The 16,728-nt window shown below is 41.3% G+C and overlaps 1 protein-coding gene across 4 annotated transcripts in view; it reads right to left on the bottom strand.

Annotated features, from left to right (window-relative positions):
* Positions 1-15,818, bottom strand: part of RIF1 (replication timing regulatory factor 1) — a 42,284-nt gene extending 26,466 nt beyond the window's left edge. For all 4 annotated transcript variants that reach the window (XM_070731515.1, XM_070731517.1, XM_070731516.1 and 1 more), the window contains exons 1-13: positions 15,723-15,818; positions 14,327-14,457; positions 14,152-14,246; positions 12,908-13,094; positions 8,806-8,898; positions 8,584-8,722; positions 6,187-6,338; positions 4,798-4,915; positions 3,995-4,165; positions 3,763-3,873; positions 3,073-3,135; positions 2,692-2,792; positions 934-1,020 (exon numbers count right to left, since the gene is read on the bottom strand). In XM_070731515.1, the coding sequence (XP_070587616.1) occupies positions 934-1,020; positions 2,692-2,792; positions 3,073-3,135; positions 3,763-3,873; positions 3,995-4,165; positions 4,798-4,915; positions 6,187-6,338; positions 8,584-8,722; positions 8,806-8,898; positions 12,908-13,094; positions 14,152-14,246; positions 14,327-14,457; positions 15,723-15,756 (1,482 nt within the window). In that variant the 5' untranslated portion in view covers positions 15,757-15,818. The remainder of the gene's footprint in view (positions 1-933; positions 1,021-2,691; positions 2,793-3,072; positions 3,136-3,762; positions 3,874-3,994; positions 4,166-4,797; positions 4,916-6,186; positions 6,339-8,583; positions 8,723-8,805; positions 8,899-12,907; positions 13,095-14,151; positions 14,247-14,326; positions 14,458-15,722) is intronic.
* Between the last annotated feature and the right edge of the window lie 910 nt (positions 15,819-16,728).

Below are 16,728 nucleotides of genomic sequence, written 5' to 3'. Positions count from 1 at the left end.
CTGGCATTTTGCAATATATTCTGCATTTAATAGCAAGCAGACCTTTTTAAAAAATAAGGATGTTTACATAATTAATATAGAAGAGACAATCTCATATTTGAATGTTTCAATTAATACACAAATATTTAGATCAAATTACTAAGGCAAACATACTCAATCATGGCAATGCAATTTAGGAAGCAGTAGCAGACTCTGCCATTATGTGCCTTCCTAACTTAGTTATTCCTTTCACTATGCAAAAATGAATTCCAAGCACTGTGCAACACCTTCCATCTTCCTGACCCTATGAGAGAATACTAGGATAGTTTTTAATAGCACTTAGGAACATGTTTCTCATTTGTGCCACTTCAGATTTTTAATTGTGAATTAGTACATAGTACATTTGATATGCTACTGCTCTGGTGGAATAAAGTTATAGTATACAGAAGGATGGAGTCAAAAGTGTTGGAATTAGATATCTTTTCCTTATGGATATAGAATTGAAGACATTTTGTTTACATGGATTATTTGTTGAATCTAAATGACGAATACATTTCTATACAGAAAAAAATAATTAAAAACAGTTCCTGGTTTTGAACAGTATGAAAGCTAAACTGGCTTGCTCTCACACTGACGTGTTAATCTTTATCTGACTTGGGAATGTCTCAATTTCCACTCAATGTCTTAAGAGTTAAGCAGATTGATGTGAACAGCTTGACTCATCAGCTTTTGATTTCTGCTTTAGGAGAGGGTCACCTTAATGTGTAGAAATTCCATATCTATGCTTGTAATGGTTTAGCGATTTAGAGTCTAATAGAATTAAGAGAACCACTTATAAATATCTGTGACTGGCATTTTACCAGTTGTATCTCTTCTAGGAAACAAAGCATGTGGCATACTATGCTTTGTGTAACTAATCTGAGCAGTATCAAACGTCATATATGTTGTACTTACATTCAAAAGATCCATGTCAGCAATCTGATAGGCTGGTGATCCCAATACTTTTGGAGGCAATTCTTTAATAGCCACTTCTAACAAGGGCTAAAACAGAAAGCAAAGTATTTCATATTTAACAGATAACAAGGTGGAATAATTAACTGGTATCTATATCGCGGCTAAACATGACTAAAATTTGAAAATACTACTGTCCATTTTTATATATTCGTCTTCATTTGGAAACCAAACATATAATGAAAAAAATATGCTACGTCCAGCAGGACAGCTTCCAGGTTGACAGGCCCTTGCCTCTCTCATCCCCAAAGCTCCCCAGCTCCAGAAACAGACCCAAAGTGAAGCCAAAGTGCCAGCGGCTAAGGCAGATGAGCACCAATGAAGCTTCTTCTTTAAAAAAGGTCTCATCCTCCAAGCAGCCTCGCCTCCCCCTTGATCCCCTCTTCTTTTAAATGACAGTACACAACCAAGAGCAACTTTCCAAGCCAGATGAGATGCTTTCCAAGTCAGGGTCAACCTGCCCCCCCCCCTGCCAGAGAGGCTTCTTGCACGGCCCTAGGCCTCCGGCAGAGAGGGTAGAAAGTTTCTTCTTTAAAAGAGGAGGAGGTCCTCCTCCAAGCAGCCTCGCCTCGCCTGTGTACATATACAGTGAACCCTCGAGTTTCGCGTCCTCGAGCATCGCTAAAGGGCTATTTCGCTAGTTTTCAACCGGGAAGTAAACTCCACCATCTGCGCATGCGTGCCCTTCCACGCATGCGTAGATGGTGGAGTTTCCCCGCCGGGCAGAGGCTTCCCTGGGTCTTCCCCCTCTTGCCCCGGTAAGACCCCAGCAGCGGCGCGAGCAACGGCGTGGGCTGGCGGGCCGCACGCGCGCGGAAACCCCAGCTCCGCTTCCCAGCTGGGAAGCGGAGCCGGCAACAGCGTGGGCGGGCGGGCGGCGCGCGCGAGCTTGGGGACACCCCAACTCCGCTTACCAGATGGGAAGCGGAGCTAGGGTGTCCCCACGCCCGCGTGCGTTGCTGGGGAAAGCGCGCGTGCTTGGGGACACCCTAGCTCCGCTTCCCAGCTGGGAAGCGGAGCTAGGGTGTCCCCACGCGTGCGCGCGTTGCTGGGGAAAGCGCGCGCTTGGGGACACCCTAGCTCCGCTTCCCAGCTGGGAAGCGGAGCTAGGGTGTCCCCAAGCGCGCGCGCACCCCAGGCGCGAGCAACGGGGTGGGCGGGCGAAGGGCGGGCGGCAGTGGAAGTAAAAACACCATCTGCGCACGCGCAGATGGTGTTTTTACTTCCGCACCGCTACTTCGCGAAAAATCGATCATCGCTTGGGGTCCTGGAACGGAACCCTCGCGATGATCGAGGGACCACTGTAATAGCAAAATTTGCCCTTAAACTCTCAGAAATAAATAAAATACTGAAACCATTTTTATAAATATATAAACCAATAAAGGAAAATATTTGTAGCTCAGGGTTGAAATGAGCAGATCTTTGGTGCTCTCAAAAGCAACTAAAGATGTTGTCTAGTTTGGGCAATGAAACATCTTGAAGAAAACAACCAAATTCAGAGCATCAAGAATTCCTCAAGTATATAAACTTCTGAACAGCATAATACTGCCTTGAACTCTAATAAATAAATAAAATACTGGAACCACCCTTATAAATATAGAAGCCTCTAAAAAGATATCCAATTTAGGGTTTATTTTATGTAAGAATTCTGAACACTATAAATTTAAATTTCACACATGTAAAAGCTCTATCAACTCTTACCAATGAGTTTGATACTGGCAATTCTTTTGACAAAATAATGTTTTTTAATGTCTGAAGCAACATAGTTAATACGTCTGAATTTTGCCGATCTCTTCTGTTGCCTAGAAAGAAAGTTATGCATGCGGTAGTCAATCAGATCTTATAACCCTAGACATAGTAACTGGCTTCATACGTTAACTGCATCTTTACCCAGATCTCATTTTTGGCAAATTCCCTCTAAATAGTGAAGTTTAACTGCAAGCTGCATTTAAAAGTAGCCTGGTATGGACATGGCACTCCAATTTATTTATATAAATTGTATCTAAGTGTAAATAAATAAATTCAGTATCTTCTCAATTTCATAAGGTCTCTGTTCAGTTGAACTAAATAAACAATTATTACCTGATTCAATTGCGGCTTTCACAAAACCAACTAATTCTTTCCATATAGCAGTGAGTATAGAATCTGCAAGGAATGATTTAAACAGAAGGAAAATCAAGTGAAAAGTCAGTTATGTACACTTATATTAAAGGTACCTGAAAGAGGTTGACTATTGCACTATATGAAGTTTTAAAAGTTTTTAAAACAAAAAATGCCCACTCAAGAATTTTTCTGTGAATAGAAGACAAAAGTTACAAACAACTTTGTGTGTTGTTAACATCCAAATCACCATGGCAGCCATTTCCTCCCTTTTAAAGGTTAGGATTTCTGGGGCTATCTTGTCCCGAAGGAGTCAAGGAACTAATTCAGTTTACTTTTCAAGAATAGTAAGGAGCAAAGAAGAATAAAATATGAAGTAACTCTGCAAGGAACAGCCCAACCGAAGACTCAAAATCCAGTGTCAATGGAGTACAGACAGTAAAATGCTCAGTTCTATCTATTGAAGCAATTAAAATGAACCGTGATTATTAATTTTTTTCATCTTTTTATGACATGCCGGTTTTCTACTTTAAACATGATCGCAAGAACTAGCTAATTGATTTAGTTTTTATTTAGTTAGTTATATTTACATAGCATTGCTACAGTTAATTCCTTTTGTCTTTAAAGATATCTGCTTACAATAAATATCTAACCTGCACATAAAGTCCTTACCAGAAATATCTTTTCCTATTGCAATGAAACCATTCTGAGCTGCATTTATGAAAACACTGGAATACTTGCAGAAGAAAGAAGGGCCGGTTATAACTGGGCACTGGAGAGGTTCTATATAAGGAGATAGTAAAGAACTTCTGTCATTGAAAAATCAGCAATTTTTAAAAATAAAAATAAAGCTGCAGTATTTTACCTTGTTATACAAACATTATTTTACCAAACAAATAGTTACCTAAACTAAGTACAATATTATTTTCCTTGGCGAAAGTCAATACTTCTGGTCCCATAAAGAAGTGAAGTAGCATTTCAATTCCTAGAAGCTGAATAGATGGAATGACAGCTCCTTCGTTGGTAGAATTCAAAGTCATCCTTGGATTGGAAACATTTCCAAAAGGGAAAACCCCTGAAATAAAAAATAGCATTTTCCCCCTCTCACTTCTAGCAAAGAAAATGATTCATATGGGGGGAGGGGGGGAAACACAACACACCACCCTAGTATAAGTCGCTTGAAGAGTTGGCTGATGGAAATGATGTTGAAGATCTGATTATGTCTCGTGGTTCTAACAGCAGGTTTGTACTTCAAAGCTAGCCAGCCTATTTTATTTAGAAACTTTCCCCAAATGTATATAATATTATCTTCCATTAGTGGTCATATACTTAAACTACAGCTATACAATTCTAAACTGCAGGGTAGGGTAATAATATTACCCTAACAAAGCTTACTTTCAGGAATGGCAAGGAGCAAAGAAAGTCTACTCAAACTGTTCTATTTTGCAGGGCAAATGCCTTGGGAGCGACTAGGAATGTAAAAAAATGGAAAAAGGATTTTTTTCCCCTTTTAAACCCAGAACTCAATTTTGTGGGTTGTGTGAACCATTTCAGGTCAGTGGTACAATTGGACAGAATTGAGATGGTCCTCATCCTTCCCCTCCACAATGCCATATCCCACCAGTGTGGTTACCACCTCCCAACCTTCCCAGTGTTTTCCCTTCCTCCCCATAGCTGCCAAAGTGCTTGTACCTGCTTGCTTCATACCTGATTTTCGTGAACAACCTGGCATAGCTAAATTCTGATTAGAAATTAACCGTGATGAATTTTCTTGTAACAGAGAGGCATCTAGGCTTAAAGTGTTCTGAATTAAAGGTACACAAACCTAAAAAAAGAAATACTGAAGCATAAACCTCAAAATAAAATAAATAGGCAGATCAAATCTCAGTAATTTATTCTAGCAATAAACAAGATATTTACTGCATACAGGTATTATTTATTGAATGGGACAATGCATACTGGGTGAGATCATCCATCACCATGGACTGGGGTATCACCAATGTGCTGATGATACTCAGCTGTATGTCTCAGCCCGTGAGAGTTAAGTGATGCCGTGTCCTCCCTCTCGCAGTGCCTGGAGGCTGTTAGGGGCTGGATGGGAAGCAACAGGTTGAAACTAAGACCAAGTGGCTCTGGGTTTGGGGTTCACTGGTTCAAGGAGAATTGCCAACTCTGGTCATGGATGGGGTGGCACTGCCTCAAACAGACCTTGTGCATAATCTATAAGTTTTCCTGGATTCATGAGTCCTGCTCGAAGAACAGGTGATGATAGAGACCAGGAAGGCCTTTGCACAATTGCGTGTTGTGCACCAGTTATTCCCTTTCCTGGACCAACAATCCCTACTCATAGTCATTCATGCCCTAGTCATTTCCTGTCTTTACTATTGCAACATACTCTACATGGGGATGCCCTTGAAGAGCACCCGAAAGCTCCAGGTGGTTAAAAATGCCCACAGGATTTTGTGCACAGCCCCACATGCACATGTATCACCTCTCCTGTGGGAGCTGCAATGGCTGCTTATTTGCTTCTGGGTACAATTCAAGATACTGGTTGTCACCTTTCAAACCCTTCATGGCTTGGGAAAGATTATCTGAGGGACCGTCTCTTGCCAGTCACATCTACTGGACCCATCAGAGCAGGGAGGCAGGGAATGTTGCAGATGTTACACATAAGGGCCTTCTCTGTGGTGCCCCCCCCCCCCCCCCCGGAATATCATCCCCACAGAGATTAGAATGCCCCCTCTTTGTTACTCTTCCGGAAGATGCTGAAGACCTGGTTCTGCCAGTTCTTCTGCCAGAGCGGGATAGAGCCCATTAAATGGCTCATGTGAGATGGGGGAGTGTATTAATTTATTATATGACTCTTCTTTTATTAGTTTTATTGTTTTTATATGGGTTTTTTATATTTAGTAAGCCGCCTTGAATCACCATGAGTGACTAGGCGGCAATATAAATTCCCTAAATAAATAAGACGTAAATAAATACAAGAACACAACCAATATGTCAGATATTGCATAGAAACGTAAATGCAAGAGTCTTTCATAACCCCATTTTAACTAATGCTCAATATTTATTTAACAACAAACATTAAGTTACCTGTTCAAAGTGGGCTGGAAGCTGAGAGCCAAGCCTCATTAATAAATACCACCAAACTTCAAGCTTGGTCAGTGCCAGATTTTCAGTTCTTACATGAATAGAGGTCAGTGGCTGCATTAGCAATTTTAGCCTTTTTGCGCTACATAATATATCTTGGAAAACAGAAATTGAAAATATGTATTATTATATTGAATAGAAAGAAAAGCAAAGTTTAATCCTTCTTGCCTCACTGGGTTGCTATGATATGAAAATGGATTTGTCTAACAAATATGGCATCCTCTTTTAAAAATACGTCTTTATTGAAGATTTTAATAATTCTAAAAGGTAACCCAAACTAATATCAGAAAGAAAAAAATAATAAAAAGAATATAAATACAAAGTGCAAGAAAAGGAAAGAAAGAGGCAAAACCAACAGGTACAAATAAGCCACTCCTTTTTATGGTTGTTTCAGAAATAATTATTGTATAATGATAGCAATAGCACTTAAGACTTATATACTGCTTCATAGTGCTTTGCAGCGTTCTCTGACCAGTTTACAATGTCAGCATATTAGCCTCCATAATCTGGTTCCTCATTTTACTGACCTCAGAAGGCTTAGTCAACCTTGAGCCAGTTCAACCTTGAACTGCTGACAGTTGGAAGAGTTTGCTTGCAGTACTGAATTTAACCATTGCACCACTATGGTTCTTGTACAGTATTTGAATTCTATACTCCCTATCCAAGCTTCAAAATGTAATCTTCTATAAGTTTTCTCATGGGAAAGACTAATAATCCAGAAAAGTATTTTAGACACTGGTGTTTCAATGGGTCTTTGGCAAGCATGATTGAGACACATTTTCCTCTTTTTCTTCTTCCCATCAAGGCAGACTTGGGCAAGGGGCGTCCTGCGGGATGCAGCCCGCTAGCTGTCTGTGACCGCGGAGGTCGGGGTCTGCTCCACTGCGAGGTTGAAAGAGCTCACCGCATCTGCCAGGATTCTTCCGGTTCCTGCTTTCCTGATGAATCATGAGGAAAGCAGGAACCGGAGGAGTCCCGGCACATGCAGTGAACTCTTTCATCCTCGCAGTGGAGCGGACCCCGACCTCCTACAGAGAGCGGCCGAGCACAGAAACCACGCAAACACTCCAGTGCAGTGACTGTGGTGCACCATGTTGCTGTAAAGCAAACAATTAGGGGTCTGTAGAGTGGGTCTGGGTGTTTAGGTCAGGTCAGGGTCTGGGTCTTTACAGTATTGGGTAGAACTGGGTTAATTATATTCATCCGGCCCTCTAAAACCATCCCAATTTCTCATGCGGCCCCATGGCAAAATTAATTGCCCATCCCTGCATCAAGGTGTCTATGGAGATTCTTAACCATCCAGATCAAAGTTATCCCAAAGGTGCTTTCCAAAAGGCAACTGGACTTTCTTGTTTTTTTCCCCTTCAAAACATTTTGCTTCTCAGGCAAGAAGCTTCTTCAGTTTATTTAATTGTTTGTTTAGTTATTTATTTAGTTCGACTTCTATACTGCCCAATCCCGAAGGACTCAGGGCGGCTTACAATAACAATATGAATACTAAAACAATAAAAGAAGTCAAATATACAATCTAAAACTCTGATTAAAAACCCATAATTAAACAATCAAAGACAACATGAATGCATACTATTCATGCGATTTGGCCGTGATAGTTGTTAATTCATGGCTCCCAGGTCTGCCAGCAAAGCCAGGTCTTCATGACTTTACAGAAGGCCAGTCGGGTGGGAGCAGTATTGGGGGGGGAGTTGATTCCATAAAGCCGAAGGGGCAACAGAGAAGGCCCTCCCCATGGCCTGCCAACCTGTATTGCTTCGTCAATAGGACCTGGAGGAGGCCAACTCTGTGTGCTCTTATTGCTCTCTGGGAGGTAAGCGGCAAGAGATGGCCCCGTAAATAGTCTGGCCCTGACCCATGTAGTTCTGGAAACTGTTATCAGAACTGAATAAGCTTTTTGAATGAGAATCAAAACATTTTCAAGGAAAAAAACCAAGAAGGCCCAGTTTTCTTCTGAAAAATAATTTTGGGGCTTTCCATCCATGTTTCTTATGTCTGTCACCTTTGTTCTTTTTGATTTGTGTTCTTTGTTTTTAAACATTTTTAACAATTTGAAAATTGCCCAGAGTTGTTGGGAATCAGGCAGAACTTATATTTGAGTAAATGATTTATAATGGGTGAAAAGAACATTCTCATAAGAGATAGCTGGCATCTGGCACCAATAATAACTATGTAAATCTTATACTTAATTTAAGCTATCATCATAAGTACACTGTAATGTACTTCCTATGTTTTTGTGTGTCAGCTTAACCACTTATTTTCCCTCTGCAGGTGAGAAACAAGAGTTTATTCATTGCTGATACATTACTGCTCAACATTTTAGCATACCTGGATTTAAAGCAAAGTTATCAATCAGACTCTTCCATGCAATGAAAGCTATTTTCTTCACCACCGGAGAGCCACTACGAAATCCAAGTTCTTCTAAATGCAGCAAGGAATTGATAAAGCTTCCGCTATGATGTAGTGTCTAAAGGGAAAAATACAGCATCACTGTTCGCTGTAATGTACTTTCAGTATCATAGCTTGTAAATAATTTTTCCTCCAACTTACCTTTCCAAGCAGCTTTACAAACAGGGGCCACAGTTTCAGAATATATGTTTCATGTTTTGAAAAAAATAGCTTTTGGAGTTCTGGAATTACTTTCTGTAGGATTGTAATAGAGAGCATTTATTAAATTCTTGTATTAAATTAGAAAAAAATGCATCTTAATGAGATTCTTGAGCATTTGTTCAGAGATGGTCAGCTAGGATCCTAGAACAGCATTCTGAATTATTTTAAATGTCTAGATGTTTGTCAAATATCTACAAGAAAATTGCAGTTATGCCTCTTCCATCACTTTGAAAAATACCAAAGCAATTCTAAAATTCCACGCAATGCAAAAAGGAATGGACATTACTTGTGGCAAGTCCATTGCATAATTTCCAAATGAGGAAAAATTCAGAAATTTATTCTCTGAGATTAGAAACTGGGTTGCTGAGAATAAAAAAAACTTGTTTTGAATAGATTTAAAATGACTCCAGCAACAGGGCTACTATTATGGGCCAAAGTGATGGAAGAATATTACAAACAAATTGCTCTCCTATAGATTGTCGCTCACTATCCTTAAGACTTAATAATGGAAAATATGTAATCAAACTGTTCTTGTATTAAATTAGATGAAAATGCACCTGGGACAAAGCCACCAAATAACCTAAGAGGATTTTTAAATATTTATCAACTTTACATAAAATCTCCGGGATGCTCTTCTGAAGCCAGTTTTTTCTCTCTTATTCCATGTTATCAATGGACATTTTTCTAATGCTTGCCTTAATGCCACACTCTCAATATTTTTCAAAGATGCTATAATAGCCCAGGCCCCAAGAGGATTTCTTTTACGAGAATAATATCATACAGAGAAAACTACACATGTTTGTTTATTTATTTATTTATTTATTTATTTATTTATTTATTTATTTATTATTTAGATTTGTATGCCGCCCCACTCCGAAGACTCGTTCTGTTATATTATGAATTTAATCCAGACTTTTATCAAATGCTAATATGGTCTTTATTTTTAAAAAATCCAAATTATTCAGATAAATTTTGTATTGAATATCAATTTGCTGACAAAGACTCCATAGTTACATACTATACACCAGCGTTTCCCAACCGGTGTGCCGCGGCACACTAGTGTGCCGCGAGACACAGGCAGGTGTGCCGCGAAGCTCCTAGGGAAGCTCCAGCTGGGCGGGGCGCTGCCGGTGCCTCCGACCTGGAGCTCCCACTCGTAGCTGTCCCCCGGCTCCTGCTTCCGGCACAAACCTGCTGGGCCCCAAAGAAGGAAGGCAGGAAAAAGGAGAGCTTAATTCTTCCACGTAAGGAGCTGGGTGTTGGAGTTTGGGGTGGGGAGCGATGAAAGTGCGGAGGCCGGCTCCGCGGCTGCCCCCACCCCCAGTGCCTCCGCTCCCCTCACGCCCCTGGCTTCTCGCCGCTGACGCCCACCCGCCCGCCCGATCTGCCCCTTTCTCCAGCTCCTCCCGCAGTGGTGGCTGTAACGGCGGCGAGCGCTCGAAGAAAACCTTCTCGCAGCGGAGGTCGGAGAAGGTTCTTTGGAACGTCGGAGGTGCGTGCGTGCGTGCGCACGCCCTATCTCCCAGCCAGCCTACCCAGAAAAAGCTTTGCCGGCCTCCGCAGAGAAGAAAGGAAGAGAGAGAACAAGAGAGAGAAAGAAAGGAAGAGAGAGAAAGAGATAGCAAGAGAGACAGAATGAGAGAGAGAGAGAAGAGAAAGAAAGGGACAGCAAGAGGGGGGAAGGAGGAAGAGAGAAAGAGAGCAAAAGAGAGAGGAAGGAAGAAAGAAAGAGATAGCAAGAGAGACAGAATGAGAGAGAGAGAGAGAAAGAAAGAGACAGCAAGAGGGGGGAAGGAGGGAGAGAAAGAGAGCAAAAGAGAGGAAGGAAGAAAGAAAGAAAGAGACAGCAAGAGAGACAGAATGAGAGAGAGAGAGAAAGAAAGAGACAGCAAGAGGGGGGAAGGAGGGAGAGAAAGAGAGCAAAAGAGAGGAAGGAAGAAAGAAAGAAAGAGACAGCAAGAGAGACAGAATGAGAGAGAGAGAGAAAGAAAGAGACAGCAAGAGGGGGGAAGGAGAGAGAAAGAGCAAAAGAGAGAGGAAGGAAGGGAGAAAGAAAGGGATGGAGAGAGAAAGAGGGAGAGAAAGAGGGAGGGAGAGAGAAATAGAGCGAAGGGGAGGAAGAGAGATTTTTTTGTCCAACCCCCCCCCCCCCCGCTCAATGTTCCCCAGGATTTTGAAAATGTGAATAATGTGCCGCGGCTCAAAAAAGGTTGGGAAACACTGCTATACACAATTGCAAAATTATGCAGCTATAAAAATTGCATTCTTGTAACTCTTACAGAATTGATCTGTTTCAATCATATGAAATTTGTCTTCAGTTTTTGAAAACAAGATTGACATTTTATTGCTATCTTTTATCTATTTCATTTGTATTGATTTTCCTTTAGTTTGCATGTTTTAAGACTACAATGAGGGATGTATTCATTTAATTCAGAATAACTGTATTAGTAACATCTAAATAATCTAAAAGATTATACCAAAAAAAAACCAGTTGAACATACAATTTCATATGAAAAAATATAATTATTAATATAATGTATTGTGCTAGAAATCACAAATAACAGTGAACTGTCATTTTTAATGCTCTTTCAAAATAATGAATTTCAATTCAGGCTTCATTTGTATTTATCATCCTATATTTAAAGTACCGATTCTGCTATTTATTATATAATATTTTTACACATTTCAGTGATTTCTATTCTGGATCAGTGTTCCCTCTAATTTTTTTTCGGGGTGAGCGGAAAAGTATAGTGTCTGAGCGGCAGTCCCTTTGGCACTGGGCGGCATATAAGTATAAATAAATAAATAAATAAAGTAAGTAAGTAAGTAAGTGTGGGCGTGCGCTATCACACATGAGCAAGTTCTTGCATCCATAATTCTATCCTTTCTATGTCTTCTTCCCTCTTTCAACCCTCCCACTTTCCTTTCTATCTCTCCCTCCCTCTTTTCTTTCTATCTTTCCCTCCCTCTTTCCTTTCTATCTCTCCCTCCCTCTTTCCTTTCTATCTTTCTTTCCCCCTTTCTCCAAGTCTTTCCTTTTCCCTCTCCCTAACTACCCCTTCTCCCTCCTTTCTATCTCTCCCTCCCCCTTTCTCTCTCCCTTCCTTCATCTTTCATTCCCTCTCTCTCCATCCCTCTTCCTTTCTCTCTTCCTTCCTTCCTCTCTTTTTTGTTCTTTCTCTCTCCCTCCTTCCCTCCCTCTATGTCTTTCCCTCTCCCTCCTTCCCCCCTCTCTTTCTCTCTCTCTTGCTTTCTTTCCGTCTTTCTCTCTTGCTTGCTTTCTCGCTTTCTTTCTCATTCTCTCTCCCCTCCTCCCTCTTTCTCTCTCGTTCACCACGCCGGCAACAGAGAGAAAAAGAGAGAGAGAGAGAGAGATGGAGAGAGAGTGGAGGGCGCCGTTGTCTTCGCCTCTGCCCGGCGGCTCTGCAGTGAAAAGGAAGCAGCCGCGCACCGCCTCCCGGGAGCCCGGCCGACTTTTGGAGCCGTTTTGTTTTCGGCCGGGCGGAGGCGGCGCGCGGAGGCGAAGACACGGTGCCCGGCCACGCTCCGCCTCCCGGGAGCCCAGCTGAAAACAAAACGGCTCCAAAAGTCGGCTGGGCTCCCGGGAGGCGGAGCTTGGCCGCGCGCCAGCCAGCCTCCGGAGAACGCCTGCCCCTCTCCCCTCTCTTGCAGCGGAGGAGAAAGAGAGGCTGGGCGGGTGGGGGGCAGGGCTGAGAGGCCAGGAGCGCGAGGGGGCCGAAGGCACCATGGAGAGGCAGGTGTGGCCGCGACTCCCTTCTACTGCCCGCGCCTCCCCGCCTGCCCCCCCCGCGGGCTGGCAGGGGGATGGGGACTGCGCGCCCGAGGAAAAAGGTGCGCACGGGGGTATTTTGGAGCGCGCGCGCGCGCACGTGCGCAACTTACAGGGGACGGTGTTCTGGATTATTAATTTATGCCAAAAATGTGCATGATTGAAAATCTAGTGAAATAGCTGTAAGTCATGCAATAAATATGTCTGGCTCTGTGGTGTTCCTCAAAGACATTTAAAATATATTTGACTTACAGAAGACAGGAGTTGCTCAACGATTGCTGTCACCTCTTGGTGCTTCTGAAGAAGTGGGAGACCCATTTCCAAAGCACTAGCGGCTCTTAACTGTACTTTATGAGCTGAGTGAACCAGCAAAGGAATTATCATCTTAGCCCACGTCACAGCCTGTTCCTCCATGGCAGATGGAGCCTGTTCTATCAGCCTAGATTTTAGAAACACATAAATGAATAAGTTTTGTAAACACATATATGAGTATGTTTCCAAAATTTTTGCAAAGGTTTGCCAAAAGAACTTAATATGCAAGTGTATATAAATCTTGTTCTCACGTGGCAGTGGTTTACACAGTCTACTCTGAATAAAATTATACTGCTTCATAGGCTAATTGAAGAGGTCTGCAGTCCAGGGACAAGGTATCTTAATCCATTGTCAATTATTCCATTGGCATCTGTGCAACAATGAAGCTGTTTCAGCTGGTTTGGACCACAAATAAATTAAAATCACTTTAGATTAAGTAAAACCTAGAATATGATCCAGAATTCTTTGCTCATTTCAATAGACTATTGACAGTTGAAGAAATATTGAAGACCTTCCCCAAACTAACTCTTCCTATCTACTATGTTATAGAACTATCATTTATGCAGCGGTGGGCTACGAGCCAGAACGCTAAATTGCAGTCGCTGCTGTGGCTCGTAAGTGCTTCTGGGGCCAGCGAGATTTTACTTCTGCACCTGTGGAGGTAGCAAAATCCCACACAAAGCTGCAGGTGTGCCCGTGTTTTGGCACGCGCGGAAGAAAAAAAATCCTCACCGAAACATGGGCGCACCTGCGGCTCCATGCATGATTTTGCTACCTCCACAGGTGCAGAAGCAAAATCGCACTGGCCCCTCAAGCACTTATAAGCCGCTGGGGCGAGCGCAATTTAACGTTCCGGCTCGTAGCCCATCGCTGCATTTATGTTACATTGCTACAATTGGAACGTTCCAATCATAACATTAAATACAATATCAATAAAGCTCTAATATGGTTAGTAGCTTAACTGTAAAATAGAAATTCCCTCTCCAAAAACCCCAAAACCCTCACATATACAATTTCTCTGACACATACTCCAATAATATGATAAATTTAAAACACAGGCGCTACTGAGCATGTAATACAATTATAGCAACAGTGCTATAGCTAACAATGTAAACAGGTCAACATTTAAACAGAAGTCTTTCTCCTCTTACTTATTTTAACAAATGTATTATCTTAACACATACCGGATTATCACATTTAGAGCTTCGTGTTCAACAACCATGGAGGGTGAATTTGCTTTATGGAATACTGTTTCTAGCATAGCGATAATACTGGATACCTGAAAAAATATAATGAGTTAAGTATACTAAGACTTTTCATCAAATGCTATTTTAGGTGATGAAATCAAATCCTACTCACCAACTTTCCAACTGTATCTGAAGGAAAGGACTGCTTTGAGATCACCCAGAGTGCTCTTGTGCAAATGTGTTTGTCTCCTGAATTTATAGCAACACTGTTCAATACAGACAGTAGTTCGTGTATTTCTATTTCTGTTCAAAAGAAACAAAGAAAAAACAATAATTATTGTTCTAGGTATTATCACTGTGTAAATAATTGATAGTAGCAATAGTGGTCTGTGTGAAGTTTAGATTAATTTCAAAAAGAGATGGCTCAACTATTTTGTATAGAAACAGCTGTTCTGGATAGAGGTTTCTTTCATAATTGTTGTGGTTCCGTCTGAGGCCCCTCAGGGAACGGCTGATCTTCTGTCAGTTTCCAGCTCAGAGGGAGAGGCTGAGGAACAGGAGGTGCAGACAGACGAGGAGGAGGAATCCCAGGCTGAAGAAGAGGGAGGACAGCCAGAGTCCCACCAGGGGGAGCTCTCCCCAGCAAGCAGCCTGGATTCCTTAGAGGAAAATGCACAAGCCATAATTGATCTGCGACAAAGAAGAGCTACTCAGAGAAGAAATCAATTGGCTAAGTACTTTCAGCATTAAAGAGGCAACAGCTGGGTTTGGGTGTGGTGCTCTTGGGAAAGGCTAAAAGGCAGACCCACCCTTCCTGGCTTGTGGAGTTTTATCTTTGAGAGTCGTGGGATCTGGCTGTGAACTTTGGCGTCTTGGAATCCTGGTTTGTGCCTTTGACTATTGAAACCTTGGGGGGGAGGGGTGCCAGCAAGAAGCTTGCTGTATTGTCTGGACATCAGGACCCTGCTGTAACGTATTATAGCCTGTCTGTTGGGAAGAACAGGTTTTCCTCTGTGCTTATTTTTTCCAGCTATAAAATACTTTTGGCTTTTACCAGAGTGTCTGGCTGTTTTTTCCAGTTGGTGTTGAGGTCTGGGGGAACCCAGACAGAACAATAATGATGTATACTCCTAGTAGTATGCCAACAGGTAGCAAAAAATGTACCAAAGTATTGCTCATGTGACTATTTTGATATCAGGGAAATCCATAGGTTATTTGTATTCATCTTTTGTATTTTTAAACTTGAATAGAAATTATTATTTTTAAAAAATTATTGTGGGATCCCTGCAGGTTTTATTTTGGCTGAAGTATGAACCAACCAAAAAATTCTGGTTTATTTATGCTGAAATTTAGCTAATGGAAATTCCTAACACATTCCATTTCTATCTGTGATTATGTAATTCTGTTAGTATATATGTAAGTGTCTATATATGCATTATCTACAGATTTACACCTAGAGTCTGACAGTATAGTATAGGTCCTATACTATGGATGTCAGTCTCTGGAAGAAAATGGTTACTTAAACTGATTATAGTTTATCAAAGTTTATAATACAGAAAGATATTTACCGCATAATAAGGAAGCAATCTTTGGATTACACATACAGAATCCTAAAGCTTGTAAAGCTGCACTGCTCAACTCCAAATTTTCAGTAGGAATATGTGTCTAAACAGGAAAGGAAACAAATCTAAATTCACACAACTGACCAGTTATATTACTTTATTTTATGGAGTATAAGACGTACCTTTTTACCCACTCACCCAAAAGGGTGAAAACTTGGGTGTGTCTTATACACCAAATGTAGCCCCACACAGCCACCCCCACCCTTTGGCCTCTACCTCCCAGCAATTTACCTCCTTGCAGCAATACTGCAGAGCCTGTTAAGCCAAGCAACTCATTATCAGCTTCCCAACCCTGAGCTGACTGAAGCTGCTGGCAGGCCACATCCTGAAACTGAAAGTGAAATTAAAGAAGCAAGGAGGCAAATTGCTTGAAGGTAGAGACAGACTTTATTTTCTTACACTAATCAGACTGATGAAACTGGATGCAAGGCGGTAAATCAATAACTATAAATGTCTGTAGAATATTCAAATTATTACTTATTTTTTGAAAGACTTGCTTTATTATTGTTCTAGACAATTAACAAAATGAAGCTTTTTAAAATAAATACTTGATCTGAAGAGGCCCAGTATTTTTGTATCTTCTTTTAAATAGCATAGAATAATGTATACTTCCAGAAAGCCACATTTTAACAACATCTGTACAAGTATAATCTGAAATGTAACACTTTCCTGTTTTAGTATTAAGAAAAGGTAGCTGGGTTAAATCCTGACTTAGTTATTTTTGGAGTAGATCTATTTAAATAATTGGGAAGAGTTAGTGCAACTACATTTAACAAAATTTTCTGGCATTAATATACTGCCATAATGTACATTTCTCTAATTCTTTGCTATTTCTATGGGTCAGGCACTCATGCACAGAAATACATAGCAATCAGTGTATATTATCTGTACTGTTTGCTGTTAGGCAAATTGTTGGGAGGTAGAGGCAGAATTTTTTTCCCTTGTTTTCCTC

Source organism: Erythrolamprus reginae, chromosome 1 (assembly GCF_031021105.1).
Source record: "Erythrolamprus reginae isolate rEryReg1 chromosome 1, rEryReg1.hap1, whole genome shotgun sequence".
In the NCBI taxonomy this organism is placed as follows: Eukaryota; Metazoa; Chordata; class Lepidosauria; order Squamata; family Dipsadidae; genus Erythrolamprus; species Erythrolamprus reginae.
This window is presented reverse-complemented; position numbering and strand designations above follow the sequence as displayed.